The sequence below is a fragment of the Etheostoma spectabile genome, chromosome 20 (assembly GCF_008692095.1).
Source record: "Etheostoma spectabile isolate EspeVRDwgs_2016 chromosome 20, UIUC_Espe_1.0, whole genome shotgun sequence".
Classification (NCBI taxonomy): Eukaryota; Metazoa; Chordata; class Actinopteri; order Perciformes; family Percidae; genus Etheostoma; species Etheostoma spectabile.
In genome coordinates this window covers 16,609,326-16,622,394 of record NC_045752.1, presented here as the reverse complement: position 1 = coordinate 16,622,394, position 13,069 = coordinate 16,609,326, and the positions used below count along the sequence as shown (strand labels likewise).

The 13,069-nt window shown below is 40.8% G+C and overlaps 1 protein-coding gene across 2 annotated transcripts in view; it reads left to right on the top strand.

The window, feature by feature from the left end:
- alk (ALK receptor tyrosine kinase) overlaps positions 1 to 13,069 on the top strand; it is a 397,773-nt gene that overhangs the window by 321,611 nt on the left and 63,093 nt on the right. For both annotated transcript variants that reach the window (XM_032499965.1, XM_032499966.1), the window contains exons 12-13: positions 6,549 to 6,714; positions 8,206 to 8,353. In XM_032499965.1, coding sequence (XP_032355856.1) covers positions 6,549 to 6,714; positions 8,206 to 8,353 — 314 coding nt within the window. The remainder of the gene's footprint in view (positions 1 to 6,548; positions 6,715 to 8,205; positions 8,354 to 13,069) is intronic.

Below are 13,069 nucleotides of genomic sequence, written 5' to 3'. Positions count from 1 at the left end.
CTCAAGGCCCGCGGGCTAAATCAGGCCCCTCGTAGAATTTTATTTGGCCCGCATATCAATTTAGGTTCAAAAAAAATTCAGCCCACCTACCTTTTCAAAAAAAAATTCCAGCTTTTATTTGGCGCGTTTTGTAATGTTTTTTTGCCACTTTTTCAGCATTTTTGTTGTTGTTTTTTCAACCTTTTTTTGGAACTTTTTTCTATGATGGCTACCAAACTTTTTTGCTGACTTTTGTAGGGCATAGTGTTGACTGTCAACTGTAAGTGAGAAGACTATATGATACATGCAATCATAAGGTCAAAGATATTTTACTTATAACAAATTCGACATGTCAATCCCTTGCTATGATTTTCATTTCTAATGTGGCCCTTAGTAAAATTGAGTTTGACACCCCTGGGTTAAAAGGTCTGAGAAAAGGTTGTTTTGCACTGGTGTTAGACTGTTTTTCTGTGGTCTTTTCCAAATTAAAGAGCAATTGCACTAAATGGGAGAAATCACTTATTGATTAAAGTAGGGATGTACCAATACCACTTTTTTTAAGATCAAGTACAAGTGCTTACATTTGGGCGCTTGCCGATATCGGGTACCAATACGAGTACTTAATAATCCCTCTGGGGTCCAAGGGTGTTTTCAGACACACAGAGATGATTCCATCTCCTTTACCTGCTTGACGGAGAAGTTATTGTCACATTGCTATGAGGTGGTATCGGGTGTGATAGTATCGGGAGTAATGTTACGACTACAAGTACTTGCGCACGGCATTGGCCCGATACTGGCATCGGTATTGGTGCATCCCTAGATTAAAGAGTTACTCCACCCGTTTTACACATCAAAGTCTGTTTACAGACTCTCTCTCTCTCTCTCTCTCTCTCTCTCTCTCTCTCTCACAGAGTGCTCTGTGTATCTCTCGAGGGTCAAACAGTGACGGGATAGATCAAACAATGTTTGGCCAGGTGATTTGATAATGCTACAGGATTATGCATTGAACTGGAGCCACAGCCGTGACTCCGTCAGCAAATAAAGACAACTCAGTCTACTCAGAAAATTCTTTATACTGAGCCGGAAATATGGCATTTAAGGAAACATTTAATATTCAATACTATATAAAAGGTATTTCAAATACAGAAGGGGAATTTGCAAGTTCCAGTTGCAATAGCAGCAACAAAAGCAACAAAAGGGCCTATTTTAATGTGCTTACACAAGTAATACTCAGTATGGTTACAACAAAGCCGGCAGACTCAGAGAAAGAAGGGGCTGTGAGATCACACCTCTCTCGTCCTTGTGATTATCATAGATATTAAACCGAGGGAAAGAAGTTAAACTCGCAGTTATACATTGACCATATCAAAGACACCCACTGACGGTTAACATTCACTGAGCGTCTCACTTCTACCCTTCTTGAGCTGATGCTTTGACGTCTGCAGGGCAGGACGGCAAGCCTGATGAGGGTTTTGGCTCAGCAGACCTGTCACTCCAACAAGGCTCTCTTCTTCCCCCGACACGCTCAATGATTAGCCCCACCAAATGTCTCTTGTCTCCTCTCGCTCTGCCCTTCATCATTTCCTTTGCTCCACCAGCACATTTTGTTTCTTTTTTGTTTCTCCATTTGTTTCCCATATTCACCATTGAAAGGCGGCTGTTGACTGTCTGTTAGTTCACATTGTTTCCCCTCCCACCCCAACCTCTGATCTCAGTCTGTTGTCCCACTTCTTCCTCCTGCTTTTTTCACCTTCATTTTTCTCTTTCTTCTCATTCTATTCCCATCCTCTCCATTGATTCCCGGCTATTCTGGCAGCTTTTCATTTCTCACCCCTGCTCTACTGTGTGGCACCCGCCTCTCACAGCTGACTCATCATTTGCTTTCAGGGGATGGGAAAGTGAAAAAGTTAACCTAGATGAGCTTGCTTCCCTTTTTTTGTGATTTCCTCTCCTAATGGGAAAGAAACGCGTTGCTAATCTCAGGCTTATTTTTCCTCTGGCCATTTACTGTGTGTGTGTGTGTGTGTGTGTGTGTGTGTGTGTGTGTGTGTGTGTGTGTGTGTGTGTGTGTGTGTGTGTGTGTGTGTGTGTGTGTGTGTGTGTGTGTGTGTGTGTGTGTGTGTGTGTAAGACAACTTGACACAATGTGCTGTCACAGTGCAACAAACCATCATATTTATGCCTTATTTGCAAAAGTGTAGCAGGATGTCCAAGCATTAGCTTCTTTGAACATACAACACATTTTCATATGAAGGTGTTCCACTTCCACTCAGACAATAAAAACTCAAGTTCTGTGTAGCTGATTAAAACTGGCACGAAATCAAAGACAAAGGGGATGTTGATTTAAGCGATGCGATTGGCTATTGAAAGTAACTGACAGCAGATGTTGCTTCCTGAACACTCCATGCAGCAAAGGAATTTTGGGCATTAAATGCTCGCTAATTAGCTGCAGAGTAGAGATGCAAGTTTGTGCTTCATTTTGTACTTGTTGATAAACACTGGCCTGTGGCAGTCAGTTAGCTAGATTTTTTTACTTTAGGTTTTGGAGTGGGAACATCAGTCACTAAGACAGATATGAGACTGATAACAAGCCATGCCACACAAAACAGGCTTTAGTAATTAATTGGACTCGGGTGCCTCATAAGCTTTGTACTTAGCATTCAGATCCAATCATGGTGTGCCAGCCTTGATCCATCTTTCTAATGGCCAGCCCAAGGAGGACAACTGTCACTGGATAAGGAGGACACATGTGAAGAGAGGAAAGCAGTGCAGACTGAGAAGTCTACTTATTGTTGTTGTTTTACCCTACGGTATGTTTGAGGTTAACATTGAATTTTGTAGTGGTATAATAGATCCAGAAGACATGTAATACCATGCAAAACAAATGATCAATGTAATCTGCTTCTATTCCACTAATTTTAAGTGCTTTACTTTGAAAAGCAGTGGAGCAGACAACACTAGAATTAAAAGCAACGAACACTAGATGTTTATTAAGTATTTGTTTGGCCGTTACTGTTGAGAAAGTTGTTTTGTAAATCATGTCAAATTGAGGCTAAATCATAGTCTGATAATCAGATTGAATTGCCTTTTCATTTCCTGTTTGAGTGGCAAGGTTGTTTTGCCCCAACTCATCAGCAGTGACTAACTCGTCTACGTCCTTTTCAGTCACCACAAAAGCTGCGATAACAGTTGCTGAAAGCAGTTGACTCAACATCTTTCATGTTAGCCAACATATTGTTTAAAGGAGTTGGTGGGGGCATGTTGCTTCAGGCAACAGTGAGAAAATAAAATACAGTAAGGCAGACTGTTTGAGGAACAGATCCCTGAGTCGTTATTAGACACCAAAACCCTGTATAGCAGTTTAAAATACTCTGAGACAGGATTTTACACCTCTGGAAAGTTATTATGGCGACAGTTAGTTTGTCTTATCTTGTTACAACGATCATGAGGTAAACAGCAGAAATATGCTGTTAATGTTAAAAAAATAACCCATCAGGAATGTGTGCTTGAACGCATTTGATTGGCTGACGCAGCTCCTTGTTTGATGACCCCCTAAGGGAACTTTTGTGTTGCGGTTGCACAAATTGATAGTTATGCAGTTACTGCAACACAGAATTTCCCTTCGGGCATCAATATAGTATTTCTGATTCTGATTCTGATGACGGTGCATTACAACAATTGTTTAGCCTGGTTCAACTATTTTCGCTGGCTGTCTTGTTTTGCCTGAGACCCATGCTTTGGTACCTCTGCTGTGTTGGCAGACTGGCTCCATTCAAATGAATGAGAGGACTGCGTTTTTGCGTGCAGGGCTACTGCCGGTCTCAACCCGGACTTAGTGCAGCCTGTAAAGTTCTGATTTGCTCAGTTGTTTCTTCAATGAACTGATCTGGAACCTGGCTAACCCAATCATGGTTAAAGTAAAAAAAAAAATACATACATTAGAATTTATGCCTCACAACTTTTGTGTCTAACTTAAATATCAGTTAGACACAAAATGCCTTCTTGTACCAGGTGATGATCATTTTTCCCAAAACTGGAAGAGTCTCATTGCTTCATACCTTAATTTTCAAACTATTCAGAAGCCTCACTGGGTGATGAAACACTTTGGAGATTTTTACTGATTGGCCAAAGGACTGCCTTTGTCATTAATAAAGAATGACATGTTTACTGCTGTCTTGTATGAATAATGTTCAGAGGAGATAAATACTTCTGCAACATTGCTGCCAGTATTGCAATCCAATCAGAGACATTTTGTCTGCACTGTGATCTCTCTCAATTCCTCATTGATGACAGTGTACAGTGGTGCCCCTTTTTTGATTGAGGCCAGTGTTTGTTATGATGATGGCATACCACTTATCACAGATAAGGAAATTCATATAATAGTCAGGCAAAGTCTCACGGGGGTGGATGAGTGTGTTTGTGTGTATATGTGTGTGTGTGTGTGTGTATGTGTGTGTTTTTTCGTAGGTCAAAGGGGATGTTGAGTGTGCACACCACATATAAGAGAAGACCTTCATCTGTGAGGGCACATCTTGTTTTTGTTTGTTCTGCCGAGTGCCTATCACAGAATGACTCATTACGCCAGTTGGGTGTGGGTGTGCGTGTGGCCATGTGTGTGCGTGTGTGGCCGTGTGTGCATAAGAGCCCACTCATGTTGATGGACCAACAAGATCGATCCGCTTGGTTGAAGTGTCCAACCGTACCCTGGGAAAATGGGACAGAGAAATCAAATGGAATATTTGGCTATCTTCGAACCAGCTGCGCTATTGTCAAAAAGTCATGCTCACTTTACATAACAGGGTTCTTAAACAAGAACTCACTTCTCCATAAAAACAAAACAAAATGAAGAAACAACATTCAGACTCTATATCTTACCTTTAGTTCTTTCTATTTAACATGTCCCACCATAACTGATTGCCAACTTGGAGTAAACTATTAAGCACAGTAAGATTTACATCTAAAGCACCGTTTGTCTTTGGAGGTTTTCCTGCTCCAGTGATGAATTTATCCAGCAGTCTTAACTCTTTTTACCTTGTTGGTGTTGAAAATACTGACTTGAGGGATCAATTTACTCCTGCTGGATGGGAGCCAGACACAACTCCAGTCCCTCTACAACTATTTTTATTTCTTTTTTACAGTAGAAGTGCATTTGCTGCAACAAGACTGAACTCCAAATCCTTCTCTTATCCTAGTAGTGTTTAAAGTGTTTTTGAAATCTGCTTGAAATTGTCTCTGCTGGCAACACTTTACCAAACTCAGAAGAGACAGAGCATCGCTCAGTATGAAGCACTGATGTTGGATCACTTACCGGGTGCCCTTGGAACCCAACCAATCGTGAGGATCAGACTGACAAATTGGATGCTCGACATTGCAGTCCATCCAAGTTTCAGCAGTAATGTTAGTCATCATTTGAACTGGCAGCAACAGACACAGCCACTCTAGATGAATGCTTTTTCCTGGCAAAATTATTACATTCCAAAAGCTCATTACTTCTTTTCTTGTGAAAGTACAATTTCTCTCCATAACTGAAATGTAGATAATTAATTAGAAAAATGTGTATATTCTCATTTTGTTGTTCATAGGTACACACAGACACACACGCATGCTAAATAAATACCAGCTTCCTGCAATTATTTTGTCAGAGTAAGCAAGAGAGCCTGGCATCAATTGCTAGGCTTCAACTCTAAGCAGGCTACACAGCAGGCGATTTAAAAATCAGAAGGTGTTGTGGTGAGGGCATCATAAGTTTAAGTTGCACTCCTGAGACTAGTCTAATGCCATCTCTTGTCCTTCCTGTGTCCCATTTAATGAGTTTACTACTGCATCTGTCCTAACAACATCAACATAATTAAAAAGCCCATTCTGCTAGTATCTAATCACAAACAGTGTTACAATCCCATTGAGCAGCAACTTGGAGGCTATGAAAGCAATCATGTCAGTTGCTCTGTTGCAGGAATGACTTTGAATTTAGCTTGTGTCAGATTTGCAGCACGGCTCTTAAATTAATAAGTAATCTCAGAGTCTTCATAGCTGAGGAGAGAGAGAGAAGGGGGGGAGGTGCTTCACTGCCTGGTGTCTTCCCTGCTGCTCTGTGTTCACAAGTCTTAAATCAGGATTTAGTATTGCAGCGTTAAGTCCTTCCACGTCCATCTGACAAGACTAATCTTGTGCTAATTACAGTTAAAAGAACTCCAATTAGCATCCACACATGGGATTACACAGAAAATGAGGAGAAATGTTTGTCACCTGTGATCCTGTCACTACGTCCCCTTCTGCAGTTGTGAATATGATGATAGTAGCAGCTATAAAGAGTAGCTCCCAGTTCCAAGCTTGCTTTACCATTGTTATAATTTTCTTCATATTTGTGAATTTAAGTTATATTGATGTGAAAGTAAAATGTTGAAGTGGAGTTAATGTTAGACAATTAGAACTGTAATGAGTCTGTGTTGCACACTGAATTTCAGGCTCTCTGTCATCTTTAAATGCATGTGTGACTGAATTCAGAATGTGTGCTTCTACGGCTGTGTGCTCCATGAAGTGCTAAATGTTCTTTTTTATCTTCATGTGCAGCCAAAAAATGGATATTTCATACCTGTGGGGCTGTGGGCCCTGAAGGCCCGACTCCCACTCAGTGCCTCAACTCCTACTGGAACAGCAACGTCAACGTGACTGTAGGCACCCGAGGGCCCTTCAAAGGGATTCAAATGTGGAGGGTCCCAGAAACTGGCACCTACAGGTAGGGCTGTTGCCAGAGTAAAAAGCCTAAGAGCACACAACAAACAAACCTTACCATTATGTGTACAACACCCACTCTGTGACAGTTGTAGGTATGCATTGCTGGGCCAATCATTGGGTACATACACTTGGCCTAATGAGCACTCAACATACAAACATTACAGTAGACACTTAACCTCTCTTAGGAATCTACACTGTGCAACTCACATTTTTCAAAACAATGCAGACTCTTCCTCACGCCCACCTCCACTCCTTTGTGCATCAGCATCAATCTTCTACAAGCAAACAGAGAAATATCACTATCAGATTCTTGCAGGAGGGAGCAGAGGCTGGAGTAGTGGCTGTTAAATAGCATGAATAACTCCACACCTTTGGACTCCAAAATCCAAAAACCACCCACCTCCATGTCTGGTCTTTTTAGGCTTCAAAATACCTCAATAATCAGCCTTAGCACCTTAACCTCAAACTGTGTACAGCTCTGGGATTAATGCTGTAAAATCCACTACCTTGTGCAGAGCTCAATATGCCTCCTTTGGGCCTTCATGACAACATAAGGCATTTTATGAGGCGTTTAACATGGATTTGACTTGGATGGTTCATACAAAAAAAGTATCTGAAAGCTTCTAGCCTCCCACATCAACACAAGAACAAACAGGCACACTCACACACACACTGCTGAGCTCAGCCCTGCCAAAACTCTTGAGTCTTAAAATACCCAACTAACCACAGCGTGGACAGCTCCGTCTTAACACATGTCCCAGAGTTTTAGAAAAACACCTTCTGTCTCCGCACAAGCTCCAGAATAGTGATCTGGTGGAGGTCTGGATGCTGCCTGGTTTTTCTGGCAGAGCCTGTAAATGAAGCTGACAGACGGTCACAAAGATGAATATGCGCTCTGCATCTCCCAAAAGTCATTAGGCAAACAGCTGAGGTAGCAACTGAGCACCGGGCAGCAATCACTCTCTCCCCACAAAGCTCGACCACCAGGGAAGAGAAATTTCGGAAGCGCCACCAAAAACCAATCAAGTTGTGTGTTTTTTATCCTGGCAAGAACACTGGAGCATTTCAAATGAGTGTCTTCTGCTAAGAAGGTGTGTATTTGTATGTCTATCTCTGTGTGCTTGTGTGCCCATGCACTCTGTAGTCTGCGCTTGGATTTCTCTATGTGTACCATGCTAATTCAAACTGTTTATATTAAAAACACCCAGGGTGAATGTGTGTTCCAAATTTGAGTTATTTAATGTTGTGAACTCATGAAATCGCAGGTGGAATACACGGTGCTGTTCATGAGCCTCAGGTTATTTCTGATTAAAACCTACTGTACAGCTTAGGATAGCCCATTGCCCATAAAAACCTCTCAACCAGATGGGAACAACAACAAAATCAACCATCCTTTTGTTTCCTGTGTCATTAGGATAATTATCCTGCTAATGAGTTGTTTTTTGTGTGTTGTGTGTGGATCTGTGTGTCATTTGTTTCTGTTACACCGCAGGATCACAGCCTACGGTGCAGCTGGCGGCCGAAGCGTGTTGGCAATGAGCAGGTCCCACGGTGTCTACATCACAGGAGACTTTCTGCTGAGGAAGGGCGAGCTGCTCTTCATCCTGGTGGGACAGCAAGGAGAGGATGCATGCCCCAATGTAAGTCTATTATCATGCAGTACATAGATGTTCAGTAACCTACCCATCACTACCCAATCCATACTAGAAACCCGTTTTGTTCAGGTCCTATCCCCTGATTAATAGGCTATACTGACCCTAACCATTCTAGGTTAACGCCTAACCTCAACCATCTTTGCACATGCAAATTGGGCTTTAGTACGGATCTGGCAATGACATGGACTACTAAAAGTGCATCTTAGATACTTTGCCCTGTGCGTTTTTACCATGTTGTTTCATGCAGTCTGTATAATTATGGACAACCCGGTAAAAAAATATGCCTTTGACTTTATCACCAAGGTTGAAATTAAGAAGAAAGGAATATAAGCCATCAGTCATAAAAGTGAAACAAAATGGTTGTTACATTGAGAATGATTGCTCACGCTCACCCTTCTGTCCACTTATCTTCATTGACATGAATCTCAATAAGTCTGACTGTATGAAAATAATTGTTAAGTTTATGCAAGAGCATATCAGTTTTGTGAACGGCCAAATGGTGCGCCGCTTTAAGTGTTGCTGCCGCAAGGAATTGTATAATGGCATTATCTCCTTTACTTTGGTAAAGGATGTTAAAGGAGATCTTAAAGGAAGCACTGAAGCACATTTCTTAGCCTTTAGAGAATTCAACCAGCTCTCATCATGACTGCCACTTAGATTCTTCCAGTGTAATTCACTAAGAACTTTTCGACCGCAGACATGGTCTCCATCTAGGTAGATGGATACAGAATTGTGTTCCGTAGAATTATTGTAAAACTTGGGGGTGCCATCATGAAACCACAAAGAAAACATTTCTCCCTTTTGCTTTTTTCAGTTTTCATTCAGAGCAGATTTGTATGATAGTGATGTCCAAATGAAACTTTATAAACCATTAGTTGTATTGTTAACCAAACTAGATGACAATTTTGGTTTAAAGAAAAGCATTCAAGGAATGGAAACTCAGTGTGCTTTCAAGCCTTTGTAGGACAGAGAGCGCCATCTAATGGGCTCAGAAAATAAAGAAAATGTTTCATGAAGCTTTATTTGAACATCACTATTGTATGCTGTAGTAGACAAAAAAGCCATTTAGTTTCAGTTGGACTTTAATAGGATAACGTTTACATTCTGAGATTCAAAGAACCGAGAATCTGCTAATCCTCCTCATGGACCCTGACCTCGCTTTGGATACCCCTGCTCTAAATTGTAAAATGTTATGGCCACCCACAACTGTTTAAATCTGTGAACAAAGCTCGCAGCGACCTCCCTGTTGTCTTTCTCGAGTTTACTCAACATTACATTTTGTCAGAGGTGGCTGTCATCCATTGTCCCCAGGAGTTTCTTCACTGGCTGCAGCGCAGAATGCTTCCCCTCACAGTTCACAACACTGAGACTAAAACCCTTACAATCCCTCTAGCCACCAACAAAACCATCCATCATCAGCTACTTAAACGTTTGAAAACTAAGGCCTGTCCCGCCGCTAAAAATATAGTGAAAATGGGTTATAATTGCCAAGGGTTAAAGGATTTATGTGTCAACAGGATTTGGAAAAACTTGTCCATGCTTTTATCTTCAGTAGACTTGACTACTGTAACGGGGTCTTTACAGGTCTCCCTAAAAAATCACTCAGACAGCTGCAGCTGATTCAGAACGCTGCTGCTCGAGTCCTCACTAAGACCAAGAGACTGGATCACATCACTCCAGTTCTGAAGTCTTTACACTGGCTTCCAGTGCCTCAAAGAATTGATTTCAAAGTGCTGTTGCTAGTTTATAAATCACTAAACGGTTTAAGGCCAAAATACATTTCTGATCTGTTACTACACTATGAACCACCCAGACCTCTCAGGTTGTTTGGGACAGGTCTGCTTTCTGTCCCCAGAGTCAGAACTAAACAGAAGCAGCGTTCAGTTTCTGTGCTCCACATATCTGGAACAAACTCCCAGAAACCTGCAGATCCTCTGCAACTCTGGTCTTTTAAATCAAGGCTGAAGACCTTTCTTTTTGATGTTGCCTTTCTTTAAATGGTTGTTCATTTCTTTAATATTTAATTTCTTATACTGCACTGTAACTTTTACTCTGGTGTTTTATCTGTTTTTATTTTTATTTTTATTGTTTTTATGTAAAGCACTTTGAATTGCCCTGTTGCTGAAAGGTGCTATACAAATTAAGCTACCTTGCCTTGCCAAAGTTTAGCACTTATCATTGATTCTTATGGATGTTTTTTTAAAGGAAATTACTAACAAATAATAAAAATTGTTAGACAAAACATTAAAGTTCATTTCTTTTTGTGAAATTCACACAAGGTTGTATAGGTATTTTTATGTCCTTGTCCATTGTCAATGGCGGAATCAATCTTTCTGTTTATAGATATTTTGATGTACACATACAGGCTTCTTTACGACAAGCAAATAGAATTGTTAGCGACACGTCTCACGTTCTGCACTCAGAATATGAGCTGCTGCCATCTGGTAGGAGGTTTAGAGTGCCTTGCTGCAGACTTAACCATTTCAAAATCTCATTTATCCCAGTGTCTATTAAGCTCCTAAATAGCTGCAAGTAAAAGGCAGAACAGGCCTGCATGATGATGGAGATTTGTAATTGTTTTACTGGTGTTGTACTGGTGATCTCTCTCCCTTTTTTCTTCTCTTTTTTATTATTTATTTTGAGTAATGTTTAACTAATACATTGCATAACACAATGTTTGGTTTTATACACCATCAGGACCATAGTACGGCCTGTGGTATGGTATCGTACAGTATTTGTTGTTTGTACATGCTGTCTGTTTTTGTTTGTTTTTACTATGGCTGCAGCATGGGTAAAGTGCCCAAGACAAAATTCCCACAATGTGGGACAATAAAGTTAATCTTAAATCTTGAACACATTTATGTATCAATGTCATGAAATGCTACTTTTTACGATTAGAAATTGACCCATTTTAAAATCAGCCATGTGTTATGCAAAGACCGCTACAATATGTTCACACAGAAGCATCTTCTGCATAACATATTAGTCTTACTCTAATGTTCTGCTTAATTAAGTAACTGGTAATAGCACTTATCTTAGGATGGCAAGTGCCACAGAGAGAGCATAAAACAAGGAACATTGGCACCATAAAAGTAAAATTGCAGAAGAGAGAAAAATAAAAATCTGGTTAAAAACGAAAAGCCTTCACATGTCTGACATGAATCTAAATGTTTACATGACATTAATAGTTTTAAGAAGTGAGTTCTAATATGGTGCAGATGTAGCAGCGCTTAATGTATTACAGTGGTTATAGCAGGACATGAGGCAGCTCAAGTGCCTGTTGTGTTTTGTGGCTTTGTTTTCAAGAGGCAGAATGTGTGGCTTAGCAGGCAGGGGTCCTCCTCACCACTGTCATCCAGTTATTAGTTTTTAACACAGTGTGTCTTGAAGTGCTCAGTGCAGACAGCAGAGAGGGACTGGGCTGTTCCATTGCGAGTCTGAAGTCGTTGAAGGTTCCTCTTATTTTCCCCCCAGTTCTGACGAGAGACAGTGACTCTCTCCAAAGGGTCATTCTGAAAGTGAGTGTTTTCTCACACCAAGCCTCCCCTCTGGTGAGGGATATAATACACCCTTATTCTGACAAATACTTGCTCTTTCCATGCGTGTCTTTACTTACTACTTTCTACCGTGCGCACACAGGTTCTCAAGCACACACACACACACACACACACACACACACACACTCCTTTGTGTTTTTACTCCTTTCTCAGACACAAACTCAACATAAATTGAGAAGTTCCAATGACAGAACAGGCTGAGGGGGAGAAAGAGTGAGGCAGACTCTTTCAGAACATTTGAATGCACTTCCTTTTACCCCCTCTATCTGTCAATCGCAGTCACTAAAGTCCCGCCTTCACCTCCCTCCCAGCCTCTCAAGGCTTCGGTTAAGACAGACAAGGGAGTCAAGGGAGAGATGAGCGACTGTGAGTGTGTGTTTCGGTGTTTGAGTGAGATTCAGACAGAGAGTGAGGGGAGAAAACTCGTGCCCTCTCACTCTTAGAGTAGGACTGGCTCTGGGCAGTTCAGCATGATAGCACACACAAGGCAGGCACATACATTTGCAAAACCTCAGCTGAGGCAGAGCCCCTGCTTCTAACATCACTTGTCAACCAAACGTCTAATTTCATTTCTTTCTGTTGCTATTGGTCAACAAGGTTAATCAAGTTAAAAGATAATGACGTTATAATCATTTTAGACTGTTTCAACACACAGTTAAGATTACAAAGATGGCTGTTGTTATTGGTATCAATTGACCTGGTATAATATGAACTTGAATATATTAAGTATAGTGAGAAATATAGGCAAGTGTGACAAACCTGGACACTATCATCGAGAGTGTTTCCAGTGGTTGGGGATTTATTGTATATAACATTCATTTAATGTCAATTTTGTAAACAATCGGGCTCTATTTACACATCTGCAACATAATTTAACCATACAGTATTTACAGTATATTTAATTAGTTTTTTGTCAAACCCATCAGCCTCATTTACTCCAATTAGGTTTCAAATAGCATATAAATCAACTCCAGATATGTCTTATTCAGCCAGTAACATTAATCCATCACTTTGAACAGGAAGCTGTTCTACAATAGTCAGACAGATTTACAGTCGTATAAACAGGAAATCAGTAAATACTCCAATCTTACTGTAATTGTCTTATAAAGGGAACATCGGTCCTTGCCTCTCAGTTCCTGTGTGC